The sequence below is a fragment of the Elephantulus edwardii genome, unplaced genomic scaffold (assembly GCF_000299155.1).
Source record: "Elephantulus edwardii isolate Elephantulus edwardi_28Jun2011 unplaced genomic scaffold, EleEdw1.0 scaffold00340, whole genome shotgun sequence".
Classification (NCBI taxonomy): Eukaryota; Metazoa; Chordata; class Mammalia; order Macroscelidea; family Macroscelididae; genus Elephantulus; species Elephantulus edwardii.
The window spans coordinates 1,311,737-1,338,574 of record NW_006400090.1 but is presented as its reverse complement, the minus strand read 5'-3'; the positions used below and the strand labels follow the sequence as shown (position 1 = coordinate 1,338,574).

Sequence of the window (26,838 nt, the reverse complement as noted above, 5' to 3'; positions counted from 1 at the left end):
GGCAACTAACAACTGATCCGGAGATATGACCCAATGCTGCCTTAGCTCAGCTGGTCAGAATTTCTGTGGACTTTTATTCATTATAGTCAAATTAGCCAGTTTTTCCAATTATGGAGGTGAAGATCTTTTTCTCTGAAACCAACATGGTGTTTTTCTTGGCCTCCCCTACCTCCCACCTTGAAACAGTTGATATACACAGTACTGACCCAACCTTCTCCCATAACTCTTAAGTTCACAATAAGCTTAACTTAAAAACAGAGGATACTTGGAGGAGGCCTGAGCTTACTGTTAGCTTTAAATCACAGGACCTTGGTCACAGTTATGAAATTCTCTGATAGTTTAAAGGTCCTGATTGGAGGTCACATGTAGGTCTGTTTTTAGTTCTGGCCATAGCAAAACTTCTGGGAGGGGCAGAGAGACACTTGTTCCAACTGCTCCCTGGAAGAGTCCTCCTTGAGGACCTGCCCACTCTCTCTCCACTGTCACCCTTCTTCCACTGTCACTCTTCTGTCCTCAACCCAGCTAAGGGATCCCCAAGGCTCATTTAACCTACCTACACAGTGGTTTTTTAAGCTGCTGTCCTTGGCCACTGCATTCAAATTCCAGTGTATACTTCATACTGTAAAAATTTATATTATTATTTTTTTTTGTATATTGCTGTATCTACTTTAACTTCCAGAAATAAAAATTATAAAAGAACTCTCTGAGAGCGTGGCAGCTCGGTGTATAGCTGGTGGTGGTCACCCTTAGTGAAACTTCAAGGCTGGGGGAGCCTGGGCTGGACCATCAAAGGGAGAGGGGGTAAGGGCGGGCTCCAACTGAGGCTGGTGACCCTGTCCTCCCGTCCTGTCCTCTAGTGCAGGTCTAGCTCTGGACACTAAATCCCTTCCTTCCATTTTCTGTCAGCCAACAGCCTTAAGCTAAGGGGAGCCCTGGGGGAGCAAGGGGTGGGACTTCCCGGATGGAAAAGCGTCCCAGTCAAGGCCTCTGTGGGTCCAGCTCTTTTGCAAACTGCTGTGTCCTGGTTGGGGTCAGATAAGCTGTTCCCACCCCACCTCTCAAGAACCCCCCACACTCCACAGTTGGTTCCATTATCACTTTTTCCTCAGTTCACTCAGGGGGAAGAACATATAAACACTTCACAGGCTAGGCCAGTGCTGCAGGCCCCCAGGCAGCCAGTGGTGATAATTTAGAAGACACTGGCCACACACCAGTGTCAGAGCCCGCTGGGCTTGCTCCCGCCCCTTCCCCCCTCTGCTGGTGAGCACCATGGAGACAGCAGGAGATAGGCCTTGCCCTGCAGAGATGGAGCGATTAGTGCTCTCACTGCTGCAGTCTCGCTTGCTCCCTCCGCCCGCCCCCGCCAGCTGTGTGGGGCCCCAGCGCCTTTGGGCAGGTTGCAAGCTCCCACCTCTCTTCCCCTTGCTTTGAGCTCTGAAGAAACCTCAACAGGTACTTGCTTCTCCAGCCCCCCCCCCACCCCCGAGCATGAACTACTGAGTGGAGGGCCATTCCCCCAGGCTTGGTGCCCAGCAGTTGAAGGCCAAAGAGTTGGGCCTCGTGTCCACCCTGCTGCCTGTGCCCACACAGTACACAGCAAACTTGGTGGGAAGAGGGATGGTGCCACCTGCTGGTCTCTGGGAAGAGAGGACGGGAAGGTGGGAGCGCCAGGCCTGGCCAGGGATGGACTCCTTGGCCCCCACCAGCTTCAGAGTCCCTCCAAGCTGCCGCGGATAAGGTGCGGTCTGGACCACGGTTCCTCCCTCCCGGCATGTTCTCCATACTAACTTATGCACCACTTTTCCAAGAACTTGAGTCCCTTGCTTATAAGGCCCCTCACCCAGTTCTTTCACATTCCAAGGGGTACTGACAGCATTCCTGGGGGGGGGGCGACACACACACACACACACACACACACACACACACACACACACACGAGCCACAGTAAAAAGGGGCAGTTATTGCTTCAGGTTCAAGTTATACTAGCCACATAGGAAAAGACCAAGGTGATTTACACTCCAGGGTCCCTCCCCTATCCATAGACCACTGCTAGCTCCCCAGCCCAGGGTCTCTACCAGCAGATAATGGGAAAAAAATTTATTAAAAAACAATGTTTTGTTTACACAAATGTGATTTATGTACAAAGTATCAAATACTTGCTCATCTAGGCCCCACCTTCCTTCAGAGGTCAGTGATGTTCCCCCCTGGGACTGTGTCCTGTCCGTCCACACTCAGCTGTCCCTGTGCTCATGGAGTTCCAGGAGAGGAACATGTGTGGCGGTGAGCAAGGCCATGTCAGACCACAGCCAGTGAGGAGGGTGATGAGCCCTACTTCAGATTCCTTCTCCTCGAAGAGTCAGCTTGGTCCCCTTGGGGTTCCACGGATGCACACTGAGTTGCTGAACTCTCGCTCAGCAGTTCTTCCCCAAGGAAGGAGCTCAACCCTGCAAGTCTCAGACCTTGTCACCCGCCATGTCCTCGGCTAGTCTTTTCCTCGTCCCCCCCTTGCCTGTAAGCAAGATTGCAAACGGAGACAAGGATAGAAGGCTGGGGAAGGATGGATAGATACAGGTTGAATAAAGGCAGCAGAAGTAAGGCAAATAGCATCACAGATTTAAAACCCAACAAGCTATGCTGTGTTACCTGTGTGGTACCAATGGTTAACACAACCAGTGGTTAACCAAAAGGCGAGAAGTTCGAGTTCACCCAGAGGTGCTACCAAGGAAAGACCCAGTGGTCTGCTTCTAGAAACTCAGCCCTTGAGCCCTCTGGGGAACACAGATCTACTTTGACACACAGAAGTCAGAATCGACATGACAACTGGCTTCTACTGTTGAGAGTATGGCTGTGGCTTAGACATCAATTGCAGGAGGACGTCCTATCTGGGAAAGTAAACGTCCACGAGGCCATCATGGGTGACATCGATGAGGTGGACGGGCGCAAGGGCCACAAGGATGGACTAGAACAAGCTGGTGATTGGGAGGCTGACACAGGGCCAGGCAATGTTTTGTTCCATGGTGCATAATGTCATCATGAGTCAGAGTGACTCAAAGGCAGCTAACATGGTTTAGACAAACTCTTGGAGCATCTGGGAAAACAAGTCCAGAGTCCATATTCATAAGGCATAAAATATCACCCCAAAATGAACTTCAGCCTCCATGTGCCTGAGAATAGGTAAGTATGTTTATGCCTGTATACACACACACACACAGCAGGGGTGTGTATGTATATGTTTGTATACACACATAGCAGGGGATTTATGTTTACACCTGTATACACACACAGCAGGGGGTGTATGTATAGGCCTGTGTGGACACAGCAGGGGTGGTTTATGCCTGTATACACACACATTTGGATGGCAAAGCTGCTTTCTCATGAATAACACTGTAGCTGAAAGATGCTACAAGTCCCCCTTGCTTGGTTAATTTCATCCAAATAGCTACTAAGCACATAAAGGGCACAGAAGGAATCAGTCTGCCTGCACTGAGTACCTACAGTGATTGAACCTCAGCCTCTTCTACAACAGATGGACTTAACCTTGACTCAAAGACAAAGGCTGCTGCTGCTGCTGCCACAAACATGGCCTCAAAGGAGAGGCAGACAGACTTTGTGCACCAACTCACAAATACGCATGCGCGTACATGCATGTACGTGTATACATGCAGTCTGCAAAGCCATCGGTATGCACAGAAATGGGAAAATCACAATGTTATCCCTTTGCGTTGAATACTGTTTCCAAAGAGAAGCTTGAGTGCAGATATTCAGGAGAGTGAGCCCCTGGCAGTGGTGAAAAAGCCATCTGGGGGAGTAAGGGAAGTGCCCAGATTGTCCATCGGGCGACGTAAGAGTTCCTCCACGTGTCTGGCGACATCCATGGTCTCATCCAGGTCGATCTCTCCATCCTGGTCGAGGACAGGGTCAGGGCTGGTAGAGAGAGGAGCTGTCAGAAGGTGGCGGCATGCCTCCCAGCCCCAAGCCCGCACCCCATCTGAACCAGTCTCATAGAAAGAGAGCCATCTGGCCAGACTGTCCTCACCCCACTCAAACTGAGTCACACCCACTGGCTCTTTAGGAGACACCCCACTTCTGGATGTATCTCTTGCCCTGGCATTGAGTGACCTTTGGGAACTTATTTCCCTCTCCTTGTCCTCTTTTGTTCAAAGAGGTGGCTGAGCCAGTGAGCTCTGGTCACCCTGATGCTATGCGATTAGACCACAGGCATCTAGTAAAATGCTTTAAGCTCTATTCAAGCACTGGCTAAAAGGCAGGTGGGTTCAAATTCACCCAGAGTTTCCTCATAGGCCAAGCCTGATGAGCTGCTTTGGGAAGGTCGCAGCCTGGAAAACCCTACAGAGCAGTTCTACTCTTACACACTTAGGGTCAACAAGAGTCAGAATCAACAGCCATGAGCAGCAATGACATCCAGGGAGCACCTAGCACGGGAGAGTCTCAGGCACACGCCTCCACGCGCACAGCCCTGTGTTACAAGGTACACGCCTGGCCCATTTTACAGCGGAGGAGCCGCGTTCAGCCACATGGGCAGGTGAAGTCAGGACTGGAATCCCAGTCTGTCACTGCAGGCCTGAAGTCATCTTATTGCAATTTGCTCTGTCCCAGGCCAATCACCACCCAGCCCGGTCTACTCCCTCCACTCAGAAGAGTTCATTCTGGAAGTTAGAAAAGCAGTAACTGATACCCCATGCCTACCCCACTCTTTATCACCAAACCAGCTGTCACTTTAACTCCTAGAGTCCTCATGGGTGTCTGAGCAGAACTGTCCTCCGGAGGGTTCAGTGGCCGATTCTTCAGAAGTATACCGACAGACCTTTCTGTTGGCTAGCCACCGAGCGAATGCATCTTTCTTAACAAGCCCACTTACATCCCTTAGACCCTCACTCAAAGCCTAACCAAGCGCACTAGCCTCATTTAATCCTAGTTGGGTCTTCTTGCCTCCACTGTAAAGATGAGGAGACTGTACATCAGAGAGGTTCAGTCCTTTTTCCAGGGTCACACAACACTCCATGTTTTTTTGCTGGCTGAATCTCACTCTCTCCCTTCCCCTGGGCAACATGAAGAGCCCAGGTTGAGGCTGGGTAGTTGGGGCCCAGAGGAGCTCCAGATTCCTCTGCCAGCCATCCAGGGTCCAGTCTGAAGCCAAGCCCCAAGTTCCTCCCCTGTAGAAGCCCCTGAGAAGACCACCTACTTCTGAGGGTACATGTTATAGTGAGCCTGGGGGCACACGGCGGGGGACGGGGCCTGGTCCATGTACGTGGCGCTGCCCCCGGCGGAGTCTGCAGATGCGTTCACAAACCTGCAGAAGCAAGCAGAACAGCCTCAGTGGCTGGCCGGGGAGCCCAGGCAGGAGCTGACATGGGGAAGGGGCTCAGAAGGGCATAGTGTTCCACTTGGTCCTGGGTATTGATCACATCATGGTTGAGCCCTGTTCTCTCCCCAAGGCTAATTCTGGGCGCATGGACAGAAGGGCCAGTGATGGCAAGTGAGGCAAAAGATGCAGCAGAAGACCCCAACCAGGACCCTGGACACTTACTCAGGGACCACCTGTCTGATCTGCGGCTTCACGTATCCGTCAATGGCTTTAGCTGCCAAGGGGAGAACAGTGGTGAGACCCAGTCTCCAGGTAGGTGTTACCACTACCCCTACCCCAGCAGTCTGCCCCGCCCCCACGTCACCCGGGACCTCTACAGGGATGAGATTTTCCAAGAATCCCAATCACCACCTGCTGATGGACCCAGCCCATAGTTAGCAAAACCCCTGGCTTCAGCCCAACTTCTTCAGGTTTCTTTCCTGGACATCTGCCGCTTCTCTCCCTGCCCCCACCCAAGCTAAAGTAACAAATCAACAACAGAGCAAACCCAAGCCATGGATTTGGGATAAATGGAAGAGAAACACCTGCCCATTGTACTTCTTACACTCCACTTGAGGGGAAAGTCTGAGAATGGAGAGTGGTGAAAACAGCCAGTTAACATGGGAGCCTCTGGTCATGATAGGTGGTAAAGAAACTAAGATTGTTAACACCTTCAGTTTGCTTGGCTCCACAGTCAACACTCTTGGTACCAGCAGCCAGGAAATTAAAAGAAGAGTTGCATTGGGAAAGTCAGCTGTCAGAGACCTCTCCAAAGTACTAAAGAGCAATGATGTTAGTCTGGTGACTAAGATGCACCTGATACAGGCCATGGTCTTTGCAATTACTTGCTATGCACTGGAAAGCTGGACAATGACTAGGGATGATAGAAAGATAATTGATGACTTTGAGCTGTGGTGCTGGAGAAGAGTGTTGAATATATCCTGGACTGCTAGGAGAACAAACAAGTTTGTCCTAGAGAGGGTGTGTTACCAGGCTGCTCCTTGGAGGCAAGGATTCTGAAGCTTTGACATACTTTGGGCATGTTGCAAGGAGGGACCAGTCCTTGGAGAAGGACATCATGCTTGGGAGGGTGGAGGGACAGAGCAGGAAGGGAAGACCCTCGATGAGATGGACTGATTCAGTGACTGGGGTAATAGAGGTAGGTGTATCAGAGATAATAAGATTGGCACAGGATAGAGCAGGGTTTAGGGCTGTTGTACATAGGGTCACTGTGAGTCGCAGGCAACTCAATGACACATAACAACAACAACAGCAACCTCTAGCTTGAGCGTCCCAACTCTTTCCCACAGGACAACCACCTCTTCCTCTATGTGTACAGGCGCAAGAACCCGCTCAGCTCCATGCTTTTCAGAGAAGAAGGCTAGTTCCCTTTGTCCCTCTCCTCAGCTGTGACCTCTAAAAGCCTTTACTTTCATCACACCCACCCATGGAGCACAATCCACCAGGGAAATGGTGCCTTGGCTCTGTGGGCTGGGGCGGGGGTGGGAAGCAGGGCGCCTCAGACAGCCCCCCACAGATCTCAGGGTCTGGGAGCAAGATGCACCTAGCACTGGAGTGTAGTACTTGGAGAAGACCTCGTCCTTGGGTCGGTCAGGGAACACGTAGATGAGATAGCTCAGGTCCCCCAGGCGGTCAGCCAGGGACCGGATGGAGAAATCCCGCGTAGTGAATGGCTTCAGGTTCCACAGGTTGCGGTCAGCTGTGGAAAAGACAATCTCATTCCCACAGCCCGCCAGCAGCAGGAAGAGGGCCAGCGAGGTGGGGAGCTCAGGCAGGCCTGCAGGCAAGCTGAGGTTTTCCGTAGGCTCCTAACACGCGTGGCAACCCCAGACTTTGTGACCCTCCCCAGGGAGCAAGCAGATGTCAGCCAGGCTGGGTCACACTGCTGAAGGGCCCACACAGCAGTTCTAGGGGCTGTGGGGTCATGGTTTTAGGTACTCTGAAGTGGAAACAAAGGGAATGTATTTCTCGATATCATTCCTTCCACACTCAGTTCAGGTCCCACCTTCTCAGAAGGTACCTTCTTAGTGGGGAGCCAGGAGAAAGGACAGGGAAGACAGGGCTACTGGGGCCAGAGTGGGGGTGGGAGGAAACAGGAGCGCTCACGAGAGTCAAATTTCCAGGCAATGGTGATGCCTCCGATCTCTGAGTCACTAAAGCGCAGCAAGAAGGTCCCATCGGGCTTGTTGATGAGCAGGTCATGGGCCTGCTGCTTATTCACAAAGCCCAGGATAGCCCTAGGTGCACAGAGGACTCTGGTCACTGCCGAGCCCCCAGCCACTGTTCCCCGAAGCCGGGGCCAGCCCATCAGCCTCCATGCCCCTCGACCCCCTAATTCTCACCCATCGTTCCAATGGGGCTTGTGATGCTTCTTGAGCACCTCCATCACTCCATCAAACCACTGCCAGAAGGTGTAGTTCCAGCCCGGCAGGTTCTCCTGAGAGCGCAGGGAGACCCCCGTCAGGTGATCCAGGAGCCGGCCTGTGTGCTCCCACTCCCACTCCCTGTCTGCCCCTAATTCTTCACCCACACGGCAGCAGACAGACCCCCAGCTACTGCCACAATCCCCCTAGAGAGGAAATGTTCCGGCCTCTGAGACACAGGGGCCTAAGATAATCCCACAGGGGACGGGAGAGGGAGTGATGCTATCGTTATTAGTCAGTGCATCCTCTCCAGCTCGGGGCCACCTCACGTGTGCACAGTAGGACTGCTCTATAGGGTTTTCAAGGCTGTGACCTTTCACTCAAGAGCCAGCCACTAGGACTTTCTGCTGAGGCATCTCTGGGTGGTTCTGATCCATCAACTTTAAAAGGTTTGTGCTTCCCAAGGACTCTACTATGGAAGGCAGAGGGTTGTTAGGGACAAAAGACTGTCAAGCTGGCAAGGGATGGCCAAAGTTATTCTCACCCAACCCCAACATTTTACAGCTAGGGAAACGGAGGTGTAGAGAAGGGAAGGAGCATGGCAGAGGAGTTCACAGATCCAGGGCTACAGCTCAGCAATCCTGACTCCCAGCTGCACATTCCTTTCTCCGCCCTGGCCTGGCGTTCCCCTGAAGTCTAAGTCCTCAGGCCTCTGCCTTGATTCCTCAGGGTATGAGCACCCTTCTCCCCTGACTTCAGCAAGGGCCAGCTGGGGGGTGGAGGCAGGGAGCTGGTCCTAGACAGTACCCTGGTGGTCCTCACCCTGTTGAACTGGGACCAGGACACGGACATGCTGCTGTAGTCCTCCAGGTGGTTGCTGCTGCTGTTGAAGAGTTTCTGCGCCAGGAACACGAGGTTCTCCTTGGTCAGGCCCCGGTTGCTCTGCACTTCTGCCTTGAACTTCATGTTGAGCGCCTCGCACAGCTGCGGCCAGAGCACTTTGTCCAGCACGGCGAATGGCACCCTGCCCTGAGAGGGAGAAGAAAGGGGGAAATGCAGATGGAGGGAGCTGGAAGGAGTTCTTTCTCTTTCTCCCTCACTCGTGAACACACACAGAGATGGCAACAGACAAAGAGACTGAGAAAGCACCAGAAAAGGAAGTATAGACCCAGGTGACAGAAAGGCAGGGGACAAAGGCAAGAAGGATGCCCTGTGGGGATGGAGACCCAGACCAGGGAGGTCTAGAACCACCAACCAAGAAAGAATTAGAACCCAGAGTCCACAGACCAGGCTCACAGACCTAGAAAACCTAGAGCACGGGCAGGGGACATGTCCATCAGCTGTCCTCCCTTCAGCTTGGGGCTAGTCCTGAGTTAGTGAAGGGACCACTCAGTAGGGAACCAAAAGATGGGGCTGACCCAAAGAGGAGACCGGAGGCCTGGAAGGCTGAGGCAGGGTCCCCCAGGAACTCACCGGCTCAGCAAAGGCGTTGTCCCACAACACAGTGGCAGTGGCATTGTGGTCCTGACTTCCGTGAACAATGACAACCACGGGGAGGGACAGGGTCTGTGGGAGCCCAAGCAATGAGAGTGGACAGTGTGTGACCACCATCCCCATGACAAGCCCAGCCAACAAAACAAAGACACCAAAAAACACAGCGTGTTTCTCCTTGGGTCAGTGCCCAAGTTGTGTGGGCTGGTGCCAGACTTTAACCTAGCAACCAGAAACCAGTATTCAATTGCCATTAATTTGATTCAAGTTCATGGTGACCCTAACACCGTATCAGAGTAAAACTACTTTTCTAGGATTTCTAAGGGTTGGTTTTTCAAAAGTAAATCAACATGCCTTTCATTTGCTGAGCCTTTTAGTGGAATCAAACTTCTAACCTTTTGGTTAATGGCCAAGCACGACCATATGAACCACCCAAGGACACCTAGCAACCAGTTATCAGCAGTAAAAGTAGGTTTTCTGCTGGCATCATGCATAACTGGCTCGAGATCTGTGTGAGGGTTTAGAACTCTCCGACTGTTTCCCGATGCAGCTGCATGGGCTCAAGCAGACATCTTCCTTCACCTCTCTGGGCCTCTGAGAAGCTTTCAGAAAAAGGGCAGGCAAGGGACTCACCTTCACCTGGAACACCAGCTCATTGCTGCCAACGCTAAACTGAGACTCAAACAGCACCGTGAATTTCTCCTCCGTCACAGACTCTGCGCCTCTCCGGTCAGCTCGCTTGATCCTCTTCAGGGACTGCAGGGAGGGAGATGAGAGGGAGAAGGGAACGGCAGCTGCTTATGAGGACTCAGCTCTGAGCTGAAAGAAGGTGTTCCCTCTTAGAGACCAGGGCCTGTTCTCACCATGTTTCTGAAGTGAGCGCTGAGGGTGCCTGTGGCTTGGTGGTACTCCATCACACAGCAGTTGTTCAGGATCTCCCCACTGCACTCGCTGCAAAGGAGAGGGGGTGCTTCAGCTCACAGGGCCCTGGAGCGGGAGAAGGGCTCTGCCTGGACCTTAGTCTGGGGCCTTCACTCCAGAAAGCCCTATTGGCAGCCCTGCTGCAATCCTCTAGGAAGTGCACTAGTGTCTAATGAGCTTACGGCCTTCTGGTCAACCAGAGTGCCCAAAGGTCTTCATGAGTGAAAGCTGAGTCCCAACCATTAGGATAAAAATGCCTTGGGGCCTGAGATGGACATGGGGGGCTTTGGAAAACTCCAACAGTTTTAAAGATACTTAAAATAAAAACCATGACTACAGACTACAAAATCCTTCATGATCCAGGCCCCATTCCCTTTCACTGAATACTGCTACCTAACATGGGACACACAAGCCACACTGGCCCGATCTCTTTGCTGAAGATGCCAAGCTTCACCTCAAAACTGTTTGCCTGTGCTCTTCCTGTTACCCCAACCATCCTGTCCCTTCTCCTAGTCTAGGCCTCAGCTCAGGTATGTCCCCAAATGGCCTTCCTTGATCACAAATGTGGCTCAACCTCTCCCCCCCCCCAAGACGCGGCATCATTTTGTTCTCACTTTGTTGAATTCATCATTTTCACAACTATCTTATTGTTTAAAAAAAGGTACTGATAACTCTCTCGCAGGTTAAAATATAAGCATCTCTAAAGCACTAGACTACCATTCATCTGTCAATTTGTGACACGATAGTGGCTTCTGTGTTGCTGTGACACTGGAAGATAAGCCCCTGGTATCTAAAATACCAGCAGGATCACTCAGAGGCTTCCGTGGTGCTTACAGGCTAAGGGGAGGAAGGAAGGCGTGACAATCTACTTTTGAAAATCAGTCCATGCAAACCGTAAGGATCACAACAGAATACTATGCAATGATAATTCTCCCTAGCAGAAGTTTTCTAGACTCAAACACACCAGAGAAGAGGGAAATAGCTAGAATGGGCAACTAACAGAAACAAGAGAGCAAGAACGTCCCATGCTGCTTCTACCACTCTATCCCGAGACCACATGACAGGCACTTAATAAAACATTTCTGACTTGCATGATGAACCCTATGGACCAAGTCTCCCACAAAACTTTGCACATCAGAGGTGGCCGGCTCTGAGCTCCACACATGGCCTTCTGATACTCCTCCTGCAGCACAAGCCAATCCTGGCCTCAAAAGGGGAGCTATTCCTTTAAGCCTGAGAACACCACCACATCGTCACAACTCCTACTATAATCTACTTCTATTGTCCTGGACATCTCCCTGTCGCAGAGCCAACTTGTCCGGATCACACTGGATTCCCCAAAGCTGAGCACCTTTAGTAGAACACCCCAGCACAGCAACATCTGTTGTTGAAAGTGTGTGCAAGGCAAACGCATGAGAATACATGGCAAAGCAATACATGTCCAATGGCTGTGCCAGGCTGAAAGCAGGCAGAATGTAGTGTGCAGCAGAATAGAGAGGGAGCCCGAGAGACATGTGGGCACATCAGGAATTCTAGGACAAAAGGCGACAGGGAAAGAGTCACACTGTCCCACCACACAGCTCCAGAGCACACGCAAGGCCGCAGGCCTGAGCTCAGGATGGGGCAAAAGGGAAGAGAGCAGCTCAATTACTTGCGGGTGTTCTCGTTTTTGAGCAGAGACTTGGCCTGCTGCTCGCTGATGATGGTTGCTTTCACCTGGGGCGGGTTCATGTGCACGTTCAGCTTCCCGCCCACCAGCAGGCGCACGGTGGCTGCAAACTTGGTCTGGGTCTTCAGGACCTGAGGGGGCTGCTTCTCGATGATGAATGTGCTGCAGGGACACAAAGGACCACAGATGACGAGGGGCTGGCTCAGAGCAAAGGGCTCGGGGGTCTCTGGCCTGGGGGGCTGCCTCGCACAGCAGGATAAGGGAGACCACAGGGCACAGCCCCTGATGCCAGGGAGGCCACAGGCAGTCTGGAGGGTGCGGAGGTCAGGAGAGCAGCCCACGTAGTGTCCCCAGAAGAAACTGGGCCAGGTTAAGCAGTCACAGCCACAGGAGACAGGCCAGTGTGAGAGGCAGAGAGACAAGGACTCAGCGAGAGCTCTCAGGGTGGGAAGGCACCTGATGTCCCCGCAGGCCCCTCTACCCACGGCCAAGGGGGGCAGTCACCTAGTCACCAGGGCTGAGATGATGTCCGTGATGGTAGCATTGACCTCCGCCAGCATCTCCTCCACGGGGCCCGGGATGGGCAGCTGCTGGCACAGGTGCTCGGCTCTGCGGATCTGCTGCCGGTTCTGCCAGATGATCTCGGCCAGCTTCTCACACCTGCGCAGGAGCCCCGAGGCCGACGGGAGGACAGTGACTTCACAACCCTTCCACCAGGCCACAGGCTCCCAGCCTGGAGAACCCCCAGAGGTGCACCCCAGACCCATCCAGAAGGGGCCCACCCAGCAAGGCCCCACCCAGAAACTACTCCACCTAGAGCAGAGTCACCTGAATACAGAGAAATACAGAGGACGGGGGACCCTGACTTGTCCAGCCAAGCTCAGGGTCACTCTGCAGCCTGCCAGCCCTGACCTGTTCCCCAGACAGTGACCTCTGGGGCAGGTGCCCACGGTGGGCACAAAGTATGTCCCAGGAGCCAGAGCCACTGGTGAAATAAGAGCTGTGTCAGCCAGAGCAGCTCGCCGCCCATGTGCTCAGTGACAGATGAGCCTGGGACCAGCAGCCCCCATCCTGCCCCCTCCCTCTGCGTCCAGTACCAGGACTGCAGCACGTCCAGGCTGCCCTCGGGGGGGCCTCCATTCCCAGCCAGCTGCTGCCGCCGCTTCCACTGGATCAGCTCGTCATCCAGGATGATGGTCTGCTGCTTCCTCAGCAACTGCAGGGTCTTCTGATGCTTCTCCGCTAGTTCCTGGGGCAAGGGGACCAGGCACCCTGACTCCTGAGAGCAAACCTGCAGGGCCCCCTGAGAACAGGGGCCCAGGGACCAGCCTCTCACAGGCCTGTCCCCCCCTCCAGCCTGCTCTGCCTCACAGGCTTCTACAGGAAGGAGAGAACCCAGCCACCCACTCTCTCGGGTCCCGCTGTCCTTCCTCTCTCCAGGCTTCTGGTCCCCACAGAGTTCACTGCTGGGTGAGAACTCAGGACCCCACTCACCACGCGGTACTGCTGCAGAGTCTGGGCCTCGCGCTGCAGCCAGGCCTCCAGTGAGACTTGCTTCTGCTGAAGAGCTGTCTCCCGGCTTAGCCGCTCCTGGGGGTTCAGCTGGGCCAGCTGGGCAAACTGGGCTGGAGAAGGGGACAGAACACCACAGCCATGTCCTCCTACTTCCAAAAGGAATTCCAAGGCCACCACATGCTCTTGATGGGACAGATACCAACAATGGCAAGCTGAGATGCCCAAAGATGAGAGGTCTCCCTCAAAAGGCCTTGTCTGTGAGCCTCTTCTCTGGGAAAAAGAACTTTAAAAGATAATAAAAATGGAATTCCAAAGAATAAAAATGATTCCAAAACGTTAAGAATTCAAGTGCAAAAAGACAGAGATACAGAGTAAAATAAAATATGTAGTAAAATGGGACATTGTATAAATAATTACATTGTGTTGTTATGTGTCATTGAGCTGCCCGCTACTCAAAGTGATCCTATGTACAACGGCTCTGAACCCTGCTCTGTCCCGAGCCACTCTCATTGACTGGGACACACCTACCCCCATTGCCCCAGTTACTGTGTCAGTCTATCTCATCCAGGGTCTTCCTCTCCTGCACTGTCCCTCTGCCCTTCCAAACATGAAGTCCTTCTCCAAGGACCAGTCCCTTCTGGCCACATGCCCATAAGTATATGAGATGGAGCTTCAAAATCCTAGCCTCCAAGGAGAAACTTGCTTTCGCCCTCTCCAAGACAGACCTGTTTGTTCTCTTATTAAGTATTAATGAACTAAAAACCTCAAAAGCAAAGCAAACTCAACTTTATGCTGTCTACAAAAGGCACATTTTAAATAAAAATAAGAATAAAAATATGTAACATTGAAGCAGAAGAGACTGGAGTGGTTATATTAATATCTGCAGAAGGAGACTTCAAAACAAAGGACTAAAGACATTTCATAATTAAGGAGTAATAATCGTGTATTTGTGTCATTATGAATCTTCAAAATACATCAAGGATACATTTACAGTGTTAACTGAAGAACTAGACAGAAAAATCAGAATAAATTGATACCTCTCTTTCAGCAAATCATAGAACTAGTTTTAAGAAAAAATCCGTAAAACACAGATAAGTGGAGCTCTGGTGGCCTAGTGGCAAGAGGCCGCACTGTGATCCCGAAGGCGTGTGGTTTGAATCCACCAGATGCTCCACTAGAGACAGTGGGGCAATCTCCTCCTGTGCCAGTAGGATCCGATTCAATGTACACAAGAAGGAAAAGAAAAAAATTAAAAAAGACAAAGATAAGTGATTCTCAAAGTAGAGACAGCAGACTCCAGTGTAGACTATTTCTAAGGTCCTTATCGGGGATCCACAAAATAAAAATTCTTTTCATAAATCCATATGCTGTTATTTTCCTTCTTAATATCTTACAGGAACACAGTGGCAGTTTCCAAAGGCTACATAATGTATGATTTCACAACAGACTGAAAAGAATTCACATGTCTTCTCTTTAGCCTAGCATTAAAGAGACAGAGGGGAAAAAAATGTTAAGCAATGTCACTCAAAAATACAAATACACACCACAGCAAGATAAAGAAAAATAATCCAATTGAAAAATGGGCACAGGATATGAACAGACACTTCACCAAAGAAGATATTCAGATGGCCAACAAGCACGTGAAGAAATGTTCAAAATCCCTACCTCTAAGAGAGATGCAAATCAAAACAACTATGAGATATCATTTCACCCCAGTCAAAATAGCAAAATTTAACAGAACAGCAAGCAACAAATGTTGGTGAGGTTGTGGAGAAACTGGAACCCTTATTCACTGTTGGTGGGAGTGTAAAATGGTGAAACCATTGTGGAAGGTGCTATGGCGCTTTCTCAAAAAGTTGCAAGTAGCAGTTCAAATCCACCAGATGCTCTGCTGGAGAAGGAGGGGGCTATCTCCTCCTGTACCAGTCAGATCTGATTTGACGGTACACGTAAAAAATAATACAATAAAGAAAAATTTTAAATAAAAAAGTTGCAAGTAGAGGTACCATTTGACCCAGCAATTCCACAACTGGGAAAATACCCCAAAGAGACCATAACTGACATCCAAGCAGATATATGCACACCCATGTTTACTGAGGCTTTGTTCACAATAGCAAGGAGTTGGAAACAACCCAAGTGCCCATCAAAAAATAAACGGATAGAAAAGCTGTGGTATATTCACACAATGGAATACTACGCTGCATTGAAAAGCAAGGAACTCATGCAATATTATTCAAAATGGGTGACCCTGGAAGACATTATGCTGATTGAAATAGCTCAGTTGCAAAAGGACAAATACTGCATGGTGCCACTGCTGTAAAATGGGACTGATATCAGGGTTGGGGTAAGAAGGAGAAAAACTGGATAAATTGCGTATACTGCATTGAAATAGATGAGGGAAAGAATAATTTCAAAGCAATGTATGAGAGAGTATTATGGTTATCGCAAGAGTCCACAATTAAGGTTGCATAGTGGAGTGTACTTGGGGCAGTGGGAAGGGTGCGGGGGGATTGTATATTAAAGAAAGAATTTTTCTTTTACTTTTCAAAGAGAGCAGCGAACTGGGGCAGGGGGAAGCAGGGGGAGGGCTGGGCAGGGAGAAAAGTGCAACAAAGAATGAATGGAAACCCCAAATCTCTGTAAATGTTTATTAAAATTTTAAAAAACCAAATACAAAAACTGATACAGCTTTGCTTTGTTTTTTAGACCATACCTTTTATGTTAACATTATTGAGTTTGTTGTTATTTTTTTTAAAAAATGGAAGAACATTCACTCTTTTCAAGTGCACATGAACATATGGGAAGCATATGCTGGCCATAAAACAAGTCTCAGTAAGTTTAAAAGGGTTGATATCATAACGCATTTGTTTTCTTACCACAATGGAATTTAATAACAAGGAAAAATTGAGATAAATAAAACACGACATCTAGAAAAAATATTTGGAGATAAAATATTTAAAAATAATGTATTGGTAAAGAATTGCTCACAAGAGAAATTAGAAAATATTTAAAACTGAACAAAAATAAAAACCTTGTTAGATGCAGCTAAAGCAATTGTTAGATGCAGCTAAAGCAATACTTAGAGGGATATTTATAGTACACACACACATTGTGGTGTGGTTGATTGTCATCCAGTCAAACATGACTCATAGTGACCCTGTGAACAAAAGGCCTGAAGCCTTTCTATAACTATCCTCTTTTCTCCAGGTTCATGGAGTTTCCAGAGGCACATGGTTTAGGAAGTGGATGCCACTCCTGCTTCCATACCTGTCTTAAACTGGTAGCTCCACCAAACACTGTCCACCATGGGCAACTGTTATGGCATTTGGTCCCCAGTGGCACAAGTTTCAACTTCCCAGCAAATGCAGATTACCACAGTACAGCAAATTGACAGAAGAGTGCTGTACAACTTAGAAGAATGCTCGCGCTCTCTTCTTTCTCTCTCTCCTCTGTTATTGGTATGTGCCATCAAGTTAGAACTGACTTATAGCTGACCCTCTAGTGGGTTTAAGAAGCAATAAATCAAAAAAAAAAAAAAAAGAAGCAATAAATCACATGGGAAGATATTGCCCATCTTTCTCCCATAGAGCATTTAATGGAGTCAAAACATGTGTCTTTGAGTTAGCACACCACCTTACCACTTAGCCATCAGATATAGATATTTGTGTGTGTGTGTATGCACATACATGTATATTCACATTTATACACATACATACATACACATATGTATGTATATATCACTACCAGGTAGCTCTGTGTGTGTGTGTGTGTGTGTGTGTGTGTGTGTGTGTATTCTCTTATGGCCCAGTGGTAAGGAGTTGTGCTGCCAATCCAAAGACATTAAATTCTAATCCACCAGCTGCTCCATGGCAATTTCTTCCCATGCAAGTTATAGTCTCTGCAAACCTGCTGGAGGGTCAGCTATGAGTTGGTTCTCACTTGAATCAATGACTTAAGTTTCTTTCTTAAAAAGCTAGTGGACACCACAACAAGATAAAGGTAAACAATCCAGTTGAAAAATGGACACAGGATATCAACAGACACTTCACCAAAGAAGATATTCAGATGGTCAACAAGCACATGAAGAAATGTTCAAAATCCCTACCTCTAAGAGAGATGCAAATCAAAACAACTATGAGATATCATCTCACCCCAGTCAGAAGAGCAAAATTTAACAGAGTACCAAACAACAAATGCTGGCGAGGTTATGGAGAAACTGGAATACTTACTCACTGTTGGTGGGATTGCAAAATGATGCAGCAACTATGGAAGACTGTATGGCCTTTTTTCAAAAAGTTGCAAGTAGAGATACCATTTGACCCAGCAATTCCTCTACTGGGAATATACCACAAAGAAACCATAACTGCCACCCAGGCAGATATATGCACACCCATGTTTATTGCAGCTTTGTTCACAATAGCAAAGAGTTGGAAACAACCTAAGTGTCCATCAACAAACGAATGGATAGAGAGGCTGTGGTATAGTCACACAATGGAATACTATGCAGCATTGAAAAATAAGGAACTCATGCAATATTATTCAAAATGGGTAAGAAGCTGCACTGCAATCCCATAGGTGCATGGTTCGAATCCACCAGATGCTCTGCTGAAGAAGGAGGAACAATTGCCTCCTGTACCAGTCAGATCTGATTTGACGGTACACACACAAAAAAAATAAATAAACAAATAAACAACAAAATGGGTGACCCTGGAGGACATTATGCTGAGTGAAATATCTCAGTCACAAAAGGACAAATACTTCATAGTGCCACTGTTGTAGAACAGGACTGACATCAGGGTTGGGGTGTAACTGAGAAAAATTTGATAAATTATGTAGATTGCATTGAAACAGATGAGAGAGAGAACAGTTTAAAAGCAATATATGATTGGGTATTATGGTCAGGACAAGAGTCCAGAATGAAGGCTGTATAGTGGAGTGTACTGGGGGGGTGGTGGATTGTATACCAACGAAAGAATTTTTCTTTTACTTTTCAAAGCGAAGAGCAAACTGGGGGGGGAGGGGTGGGCAGAGAGAAAAATGCAACAATGAATGAATGGAAATTCAAAATCTCTGTAAACATTCATTAAAATTAATAAAATAAAATTTAAAAAAAAGGTAGTGGCGGGGAAAAAGCAGCAAAGATACAGCCGCCTGACATTTCCTGTTCTCACTAAGACAAGGTGGCACATCACTGTGGCCAGTCTGGAGTGACCTCTTGTGGGGAAGAAGACATGCCATCTCTTGAGACTCTCCAACTTGTGGACACTGAACTGGTTTCAATTCATACTGACCCTCCATTGGGTTTCTGAGGCTGTAAATCTCTGTTGTTATGATGTACCGTGGAGTCAAGTACAACTCATAGAAATCCTATAAACAACAGATCCGAACCCTGTCCTATCTTGAGCTAATTTCTTCTGTGCCAGTTATACTATGCCCATAGTTTCATCATGGAAGCCAGTGGCAAGTCAAGAACTTAAGAGAAAGGAGAATTTTCTACTGGCAACCTCTCCTCCCAGCCCTGTCTTCTACACAGGAAGTCATGGAGGGGAACTTCTAGCATTCCTTCTGTTTCTAGGCTAATTCAATCAGAAGTCTCCAGGCTGAGTTCTTCCTCTGGCTGGGAAACACCTTGTCCACATCCTTACACATATTCATTCATGCATTTAAATACCCAAAGTGGTAGAATAGTGGAAGAACAGTGGTTAGTAGAGATCTTACGACATGTCTGTAGTTGAGATCCAGCTCTGCAGTCTACAAGCAACCTAGGGCAAGTTATTTATTCTCCCTGAATCTCAGTTTCACTGGTTTGCAAAATAGAGATAATGCAACTACCTACATCATGATGGTTGTGATGGCTGAATGGAATAGTATGTGAAAAGAGCTTAGGACAGAGCCTGGTCCATGGCAGAGGTATTATCACTGGGAGCCTTCACTCCTACCACATTCTGGAAGATGGGCAAGTCAAGTCCTTACCCTTGAGCTCAAAGACAATTCTTTCCTCCCTCCTCAAATCCTCCCTTTCCGCTGCACCTTCCTCACCTTGGATCCTCAGGCTCTCCTGATACTGGATGATGAAGTACTCTTGAGTCTGCTGGAGCTTCTTCAGCTCGTTCTCTGTGTCCTGTGTGATGAGTCGCAGCTCTTCAAATGTCTGGTTGATCTGAAGGTGCTTCTGGGACAGGGCGTCAGCCAGGGTCCCAGCAGGAGAGCTGCACTGGAGACAGATTGGGTAGAGACAACAGACAACAGTGAAGTGGGTGGTGACAATGGAAGGAGAAGCTTCCACTTCATGAAGTGCCAAATAGTGCAGATCTTAATCTCCAAATCTAAAGGAGCAAGAACCCCAGGACTGTCATTTGCCAAAATTGAGGTAGAGCAGGGAATGAGAGAGTACAAACTTGACCTGGTCGACTGTGGTACCTTCATAAACCATAACAGAAATTTCTATTTCAGATCTACCAAAGGCATTGAATTGATGTCAATTCATTGTGACCCTCCACTGAGTTCCTGAAGCTGCAAATATTTGTTGTTGTTGTTGTCATCAGGTGCTGTCAAGTTTGAGTCACAGTAACCTTATGAACAAAAGATCTGAACCCTGTCTTATCCTGTGCCATCTTTACAATCTCTGATACCCTTGAGCTCACTGCTGCAGTCAGTGTCAATCCACCTAGTTGAGGGTCTTCCTCTCCTTCACCAGGTCCCCACCTTTCCAAGTATGATAGCCTTCCCCAAGGACTCGCCTCTCCTAGAAACATGCCCAAAATATGTGAGATGAAGCTTCACCATCTTTGCCTCCAAGGAGCACTCTGGCTGTACTTTCCTCAAGACATATCTGGATTTTTTTTTTTTGGTAGTCTGCAGGATATTCAACACCACAATTCAAAGGCAACAATTCTCCTTCAGTCATCTCTATTCATTGTCCAGCTCTCAGATGCACAGCAAGGGACTGAAAAGGCCATCAGTTCATTATAGCATGTAAATATTAGTTAAGGAGCCTAGTACGTTATGCATTTTGCTACTAAGGCTCCAGGTATCCCTAACAGGGTCCATCTAATTCCCTTCAGACAAACTAGAGCTCAACATGTCACAAATGTAACATAGATTTTCTTACTAATGTTGATCATTCCACATTCATTTGTTGACCCAAAGCCAAAGATCATGCTAGGTGCTGAAGGTACAGTGGGGAATAACACTGTAGACACACATTATCTGTATCCTCCCTCAAGACATCCTCATGGCTGAACAATCTTCTTCCACCAGCAAGCGGTTAAACTTCTCACAAGAGTCATAGAGACTCCAAAATGAAGCTACAGCCATAGGACTTCCCTTGGCCCATCCATTCAAGTAGCCTGGTTTGGTCATTCCTTCAACAAATGACTCAGAACAGACCAAGTCTTCAGGGAAGACTTTTTAATTAACTGTTGTCAGAATTCAATCCACTGACCTCACTGACGGTCTCTACCCACCCCTACCCTCAATTCCACGTCGCTCAACCACATGAGCTATTTTTTCCGTCCCTTGAACATATAGCATGTTCTTGCCTCAGGGCTGTTGTACTTGTTGTTCCATCAGTCTGGAACATTTGGGCAACAAATCTTCCTGAGGCTGACACTTCAACAGGCACTTTTTTCAGAAAGGCTTTCTATGATGGATCCGTTTAAAGGTGTACTAACCTCCTAAATGCCCATTAACAGATGACTGGGCAAGTCAAACGTGGCATAAACATATGATGGACTGTTACCCCACCACCACCAAAAACAAAATCCAGATACAAGCTACAACATGGGCGAACCTTTTATACTAAAAGAAACTATTATGCTAAGTGAAGGAAATCAGTCACAAAAGGACAAATATTATACGACTCCCATTTAGAGGAATTATCCAGAAAAGGTAAATGTCTAGAGACCAAAGTTTATCAGTGGCTTATTAGGGGCAGGACAGGTGAAAGGGGGACTTCTCAGGAAGCCATGAGTATCTGCTTATAGTGAAGAAAAACTTAGGATATCGATGGTGGATGAACATCATTATTGTAATTAGTGTCACTAAATTGTACATGTGAAAAATACGGAATTGGCAAATGTTGGTTTGGGGTTTAAAATAATGACAAATTAAAAAAAAAAATTTAGACGAGTATTAATGTAATATCACCCTTATCTGACAGTGAGTATTTGTTTCATCATTTCCTGTCTATCTCCCAGGACTAAGATGTGAGTTCCTCCCAATTAGGACCTTGTCTGTCTTGTTCACCACTGAATCCTCAGGCCTTGAACATGAGGTGTGTGCATAAACACTTTGATGGCGAAGAGGAGGAATCTCCCTGATCAAACCCCCTAGCCACAACTCAACTCGCAGCCATCAAGTAGGAACCGACTCATAGCTAACTCTTCAGCAGGTTTTCAGAGGCTGTAAATAGAATGGGAGGAGACTGCCCAACTCTCTCCCTCAGAGAAACTGCTGGATTCAGATTCCCTGACTTTGGGTTGGCAGTGTGACTCCTCACCAGGTCACCAGAGCTCCATAGCTGCCATAGACATAGATTTCATTTGGGCTAAATTTATTTGCTTGTTTTTTTTACATGTAGCTTTGTGATTGTATCAAATCAAGGGTGGCCATCTTTTGGGAAGAGCCTGGTCTTTGTGACCTGGCCTTTGTCCTCTCTCCAGCCTTACCCACTGAGAATCCCCTATTGACTCCTTTCTCCCAACTGGCACAGAACAACGTGCAAGTCTTTGAATGTGACAAGAGAGCTCCTATCTTCCTCCCTTCAAATAAACTGCTGTTACTGTTGGTCAGACTTCCCTAACCTCAGGACTGCCCCCGCCCACCTGGCCCAATCTGACCTAGGTGCTTTTTCCACATAACTTGCCACAGCAGTCACTCACTCAGACTCTCCATTCGACTCTCTCATCACCTGAATTCCTTTCAGGCGGGACCAGGCCTTTGACCTAGTTCTCTAGCCCTAGCCTAGCAACAGACCTTCAGTCAGTGTTTATTGAAGGAATGCACAATTCTTGAAGTCTGTATCTATAAGTAAGGAAAAACTCCATGCACTATCCTAAGGTCTTTAACTCTGCTATATCATTTTAAGAAATTCATTTTTGCTACACTGCAGATAATACAGCATTTATACTACTATCCATGCAGATGTTGAACCTGAGAGACAGAAGAGTCTTGAATATGAGAGATAAGCCCTTGTTTCTCCTCTTTGGGTCTCACTTCTCTGAGGCTGCCTGTGTTCTCCCAACCCTGACCTCTCCCCCATTCAGATCACAGATACTGCCACTTCCTGAAAGTCAAGCCTTTTCTCTGATGATCTGTAACATCACCCTGGACATCAATTAAGTCTTTAGAATGTGTGTTTTCGGGCTCCCTCTTCTTTTCAATGTTCCATTTATTTGTCCCTGGTTTACATTCTATTATCTCATTTAATCCGTCCAACAACTTTATGACTCAAAAACTCCAACCTCAGCTGCTGTAGAGTGTGAGCTGTTGTGTTGGAACTGACTCACAGCTGACCCTCCAGTGGGTTTTCAGAGGCTGTAAATCACACAGAAGCCGAAATGTCATTCTTTTTCCCATGAAGCAGCTGGTGGATTCAAACTACCCACCTTAGGGTTGTCAGTTAACTCCTTACTGACTATTATTCCTATTTTACAAAGGAAGAAGCAAAGACTTAGAGAATTTAAGCAAGCTTCCAAAGTCACATAGCTAGTAAGTGGTAAAATCAAGGATTGAACTCTGGTGGTCACTCTACACCTGCACGTGATACTGTCTCTCTCATTTACTCATGTCTCTTATTTCATTGGTTTTTCTCATGCCAGTGTTGTATATAAACACAGTTGTGTCTGCAGAGAACTGTGTGTGAAAGATATTCCCAACTTCTCCCTCCAAGCCCATGGGACACTTACATTGTTGGCTTCTCGGACCAGCCTCTGTTCGTTGTACAAAATGTGCCGGATGCAGCGGACCAGCTCCATGGGGCAGCGGTCATATGTGTTCTGAAACAATCCAAGAGCAGCCAGCAATGTCCACCCTCTGCCTTGGCCATCCCCATCTAGTGCCACTGTCACCCTCCTTTCCTCCATCCCTTGTCTGTCTTCCATGAGAAGCCTCAGGAACTATGACCAGAGACCTCACATCTCTCCTTAACTTGACTTGCCTTCCTTGGTCTTCACATTTGGTCTGCAGTGACTTAGAAATCCACAGCTTACAAAGGATTTCTAATCTGCTCTCCTCCTAGACTATCAGCACAGAAACTCCAAGACATAAGCTCATTGGCTTTGAGTCAGAATAGACTCATAGCTGACCCTCCAGCCAGTTTTCAGAGGCTGTAAATCACCCAAAAGGACATTGTTCAACTTTCTCCTGCAGAGCCACAGGTGGATTTGAACTGACCACCCTTAGGTTAGCAGTGTAACCTTCTATGGACTATACTATCAGAGCTCCCTGACATAAGCTGCTGTTGTTGTTGTTGTGTGCCTTTGAGTTGGAAATGACTCACAGCTGACCTTCCAGTAGGTTTTCAGAGACTGTAAATCACACGGGAAGAGATTGCTCATCTTTCTTCCTTGGAGCAGCTGGTGGATTTAAACCATGTGCCTTTGTATTGGCAACACAACTCCTTGTCCACTAGCACACCAGCGCTCCTATTGCATAGGTGAGAAAATGAATGCTCAAAGAGGTGCTGATCCAGAGTGCACAAACCACTAACTTAAGACTGAGAGTCTAGGCATCTATGCCACAGTCAAGGCATTTACCACTGTTAGACCCATTTCTAATTTCTCGCCCCAATTTCTCTGACTCTTCTTTTTTCTAAGAAGGATTTTTTTTTCTTTTTTTACTTTGCAAGGACTTTGCTTCTTTATTTAAGAAGGGCTCTCTAAGAAATACAACTGAGTTCCAATAAATGCTTGACTATGACTACCACCCACACCCCTTTACTGCTTCCACAAAACCTCCCTCTTCTTCCCCTACATGACTGAGAATCTGCAGTTCTCCATGCAGGCCCTTCCATCCAACTCTTGCTTCCTGGACAATTCAACAGCTCCATTAGGTTTAAGAGTCTCAAGTGGAGTATGCTATTCTCTCATTTCTATACTCTTGCCAGTCTTCTTTCTTGAAGAGAGGAATCTTGACTCTGTATCCATCCCTTCTGTTGACAGTTTAAGGGATTTCCTTCACCTTGATCTGTCCATCACACTGTTCCACCTGTTTTTCCCTTCTCTTGGGACAAACACCCTCAGATCCTTGCTTTTCAATATGTTACAAGAACCTGAACAGGCCTCATTTAGGAAGAATAGGAGCAGAGGAAAATGAAGCACAGACAAATCGCCAAGAAGCTCAAGGTCACAATGAGTCAATGGCCAAGAAAAAAAGCTCAGGGGGATCAGAGATTGGAAGGAGGTGGACAGACACTGTGCCCCCTAGAGATGGCCCAGCAGTCACACCCACCTGGAGCTGCGTGGCGTAGTGCCCCAGCTTAATCTTCAGTAAAAACCCATCTTCTCCCACTTGGTGCTCAGCCTTCTTCTGCAGCTCCTGCACCAGGCCCTCCAGCAGCTGGGTGGCCTGGGCTCGATCCTGGGGATTGTCCAAATCGATGGCATCCCTTGGGGCAGGATGGGGAAAGAAGCCTACTATGGCATCTACTTGGGCAAGACACCAAGAAGGGCATGAAAATCCCAGGCTCATGACTAAAGGTTCTCCAGAACCCACATGACTTGTTCCCAGCAGTTCCACAAGCATCAGAATCGAGAAACAGCTCCCTTCCCTCATCAGTTCCTGGTTCCCCTTTCCCAGGAACACCACCCCTTTTGCAGAGTTCGGGGCAGATAGGACCACGGTCCCACCAATCTACAAAACAGCCAATGGGCCTGGTTGGCTGGGGACACCTACCACGGCTGGCTCTCAATCCACTGAGCCAAGTAGTGGCGGACTTCGATGGGGAAGTGCTGCCCATAGAGCACCTGCATCTGGCGCAAGGCATCTCCCTGCAGCTGCTGGGCCTGGATCCAGCCCGCCATGGTCGATCACCTAGGGAGCGCTGAGAGCTGAAGTGGCGCCTCCTCGGTAGAGGCCTTGAGCCCGCTGTGCCCACCCAGCCCTGGACCGCAGTTAAGCCAAACCCCTCCCTTCCCCCAGACACGCTTTCCTGTGCGGGAAGAAAGATGGTGAGGAGGGGAAGGCCACCCTTCCCTCCAACAAGGAACCCGCTAAGGCTTGGGCAGGGGCGCTTGAGAGGCAGGTGCCCTTCCTCTCTTTCTCTCCCCTTGCCCCACTGGGGCTTCCCCAGGTGGGGGGTTGGGGGCGACTCGCAACTGAAAGAGAAACAGGCAGGGGCCCAGGTTCTCGAGGAGGGCTGCAAGAATTTGCCCCCACTCTGCCTTGGACCTTGGTCCTCATTTCTGGAAAAGAGTAGGTCAACCCCAAATTAGAGCAATGCAAATGGGGACTCTCGACGGCTTGTCCCCGAGGGCACGTGGCTGGGGTTGTTAAGGAGAGAAGCTTGGGGGGCTGGACGCTCCGCCCTCAACTGCGCCCCCCGGCTGCGTCCTCGCGTCACCCTGTGCAGCCCGACAACGCCGCCTCCCCACTGCAGGCGAGAGTCTCTCTCCATCTTCGTCCCTCGTCCGTGGTGCGCTCTGCGCCCAAGCTCCTTCTCAGTGCCAGGACCGGTGCTTGCCTCTGCCCGTCGGGCCCCGGATCACGGCGCGCGGGGACCCAGGCCGGAGGCGCGCGCCCCTCTTCTCGGCGCACGCCGCCAGGACGCGCCGCCCGGCCACCCACCCACCTGGTGGGTCGAGTCGTCCGGCGGCGGGGCCGGTTCTCGGGCTGCGGCTCTCACTCCAGCCCCGGGCTCCTGGCGAGGCGGCGGCGGCGGCTGTTACTACAGGAAGGAGCAGAGAGCAGCGATTTCCTCCTCAAAGGTCAGCTGCCTGCGATAGACCATACACAGCGCGCGAGCTCGCGCCAGCACCCCTCCCTGCCGCCCGGCTCCCTCCCCGCCTCCGCCCTCGGCCGCGGGCTTCCCGGCGAGTGCGCAGCGGCGGCCGCGGCCGGACCCCCGGCGGCGAGGCGGGGCGGTGCTGCGCGCGTAGGTGCCGCCCCGACGGCGGGGTCCCCCGGGACTCCCAGGCAGCCTTAGCCTGTGGCCCGGGTGGGAGCGTCCGGGAATGGTGGCGGGCTAGAGACGCAGGAGTGGCCCCTGGGGGCTTGAGGGACGAGACTGGGAAACCCCGGACGCTGGAAAACCCAAACGAGGGCCTCAATTTTCTCCTCTGTGGAAAGGGAGGTAGGAAGGACTACGCTGGTTACAGCTGCCTTCCAGCTCTCACGCTTTGTCATCTTTTGAGTCCTTAGGGTTGGGGGGACCATATGTGTTTATGTGGGTTGGGGGCACAGCTTTTGTGACCTCTGAGGCAAAGCTCTAGCGAGGGGAAAGCCTGGGGATTCCAGAGAAGCCGAGCGCCCCACCACGCCTCCTTCCATTACTC

At 49.2% G+C, this 26,838-nt stretch overlaps 1 protein-coding gene across 1 annotated transcript; it reads right to left on the bottom strand.

The window, feature by feature from the left end:
- Positions 1 to 3,761: 3,761 nt before the first annotated feature.
- On the bottom strand, positions 3,762 to 26,702 carry STAT5A (signal transducer and activator of transcription 5A). Its single transcript, XM_006901656.1, has 19 exons — positions 26,136 to 26,702; positions 25,241 to 25,378; positions 24,797 to 24,953; positions 23,254 to 23,343; positions 19,385 to 19,559; positions 13,325 to 13,455; positions 12,928 to 13,079; positions 12,335 to 12,490; positions 11,813 to 11,992; positions 10,104 to 10,191; positions 9,874 to 9,996; positions 9,223 to 9,315; positions 8,572 to 8,778; positions 7,729 to 7,823; positions 7,493 to 7,623; positions 6,930 to 7,085; positions 5,549 to 5,600; positions 5,204 to 5,311; positions 3,762 to 3,924 (listed from the first exon to the last, which is right to left on the bottom strand). Exons 2-19 carry the CDS (start codon positions 25,366 to 25,368, stop codon positions 3,762 to 3,764), a joined length of 2,385 nt encoding a protein of 794 aa, XP_006901718.1. The 5' UTR covers positions 25,369 to 25,378; positions 26,136 to 26,702.
- Between the last annotated feature and the right edge of the window lie 136 nt (positions 26,703 to 26,838).

Excerpts from the sequence above, each read along its gene's own strand:
- STAT5A (XM_006901656.1), bottom strand. The coding sequence starts at position 25,368 with ATGGCGGGCTGGATCCAGGCCCAGCAGCTGCAGGGAGATGCCTTGCGC. Across the intron at positions 12,491-12,927 it reads CTGGACGTGCTGCAGTCCTG|GTGTGAGAAGCTGGCCGAGA; the intron begins GTACTGGACGCA and ends GCTCCTGCGCAG. Across the intron at positions 9,316-9,873 it reads AGCTGGTGTTCCAGGTGAAG|ACCCTGTCCCTCCCCGTGGT; the intron begins GTGAGTCCCTTG and ends GGGCTCCCACAG.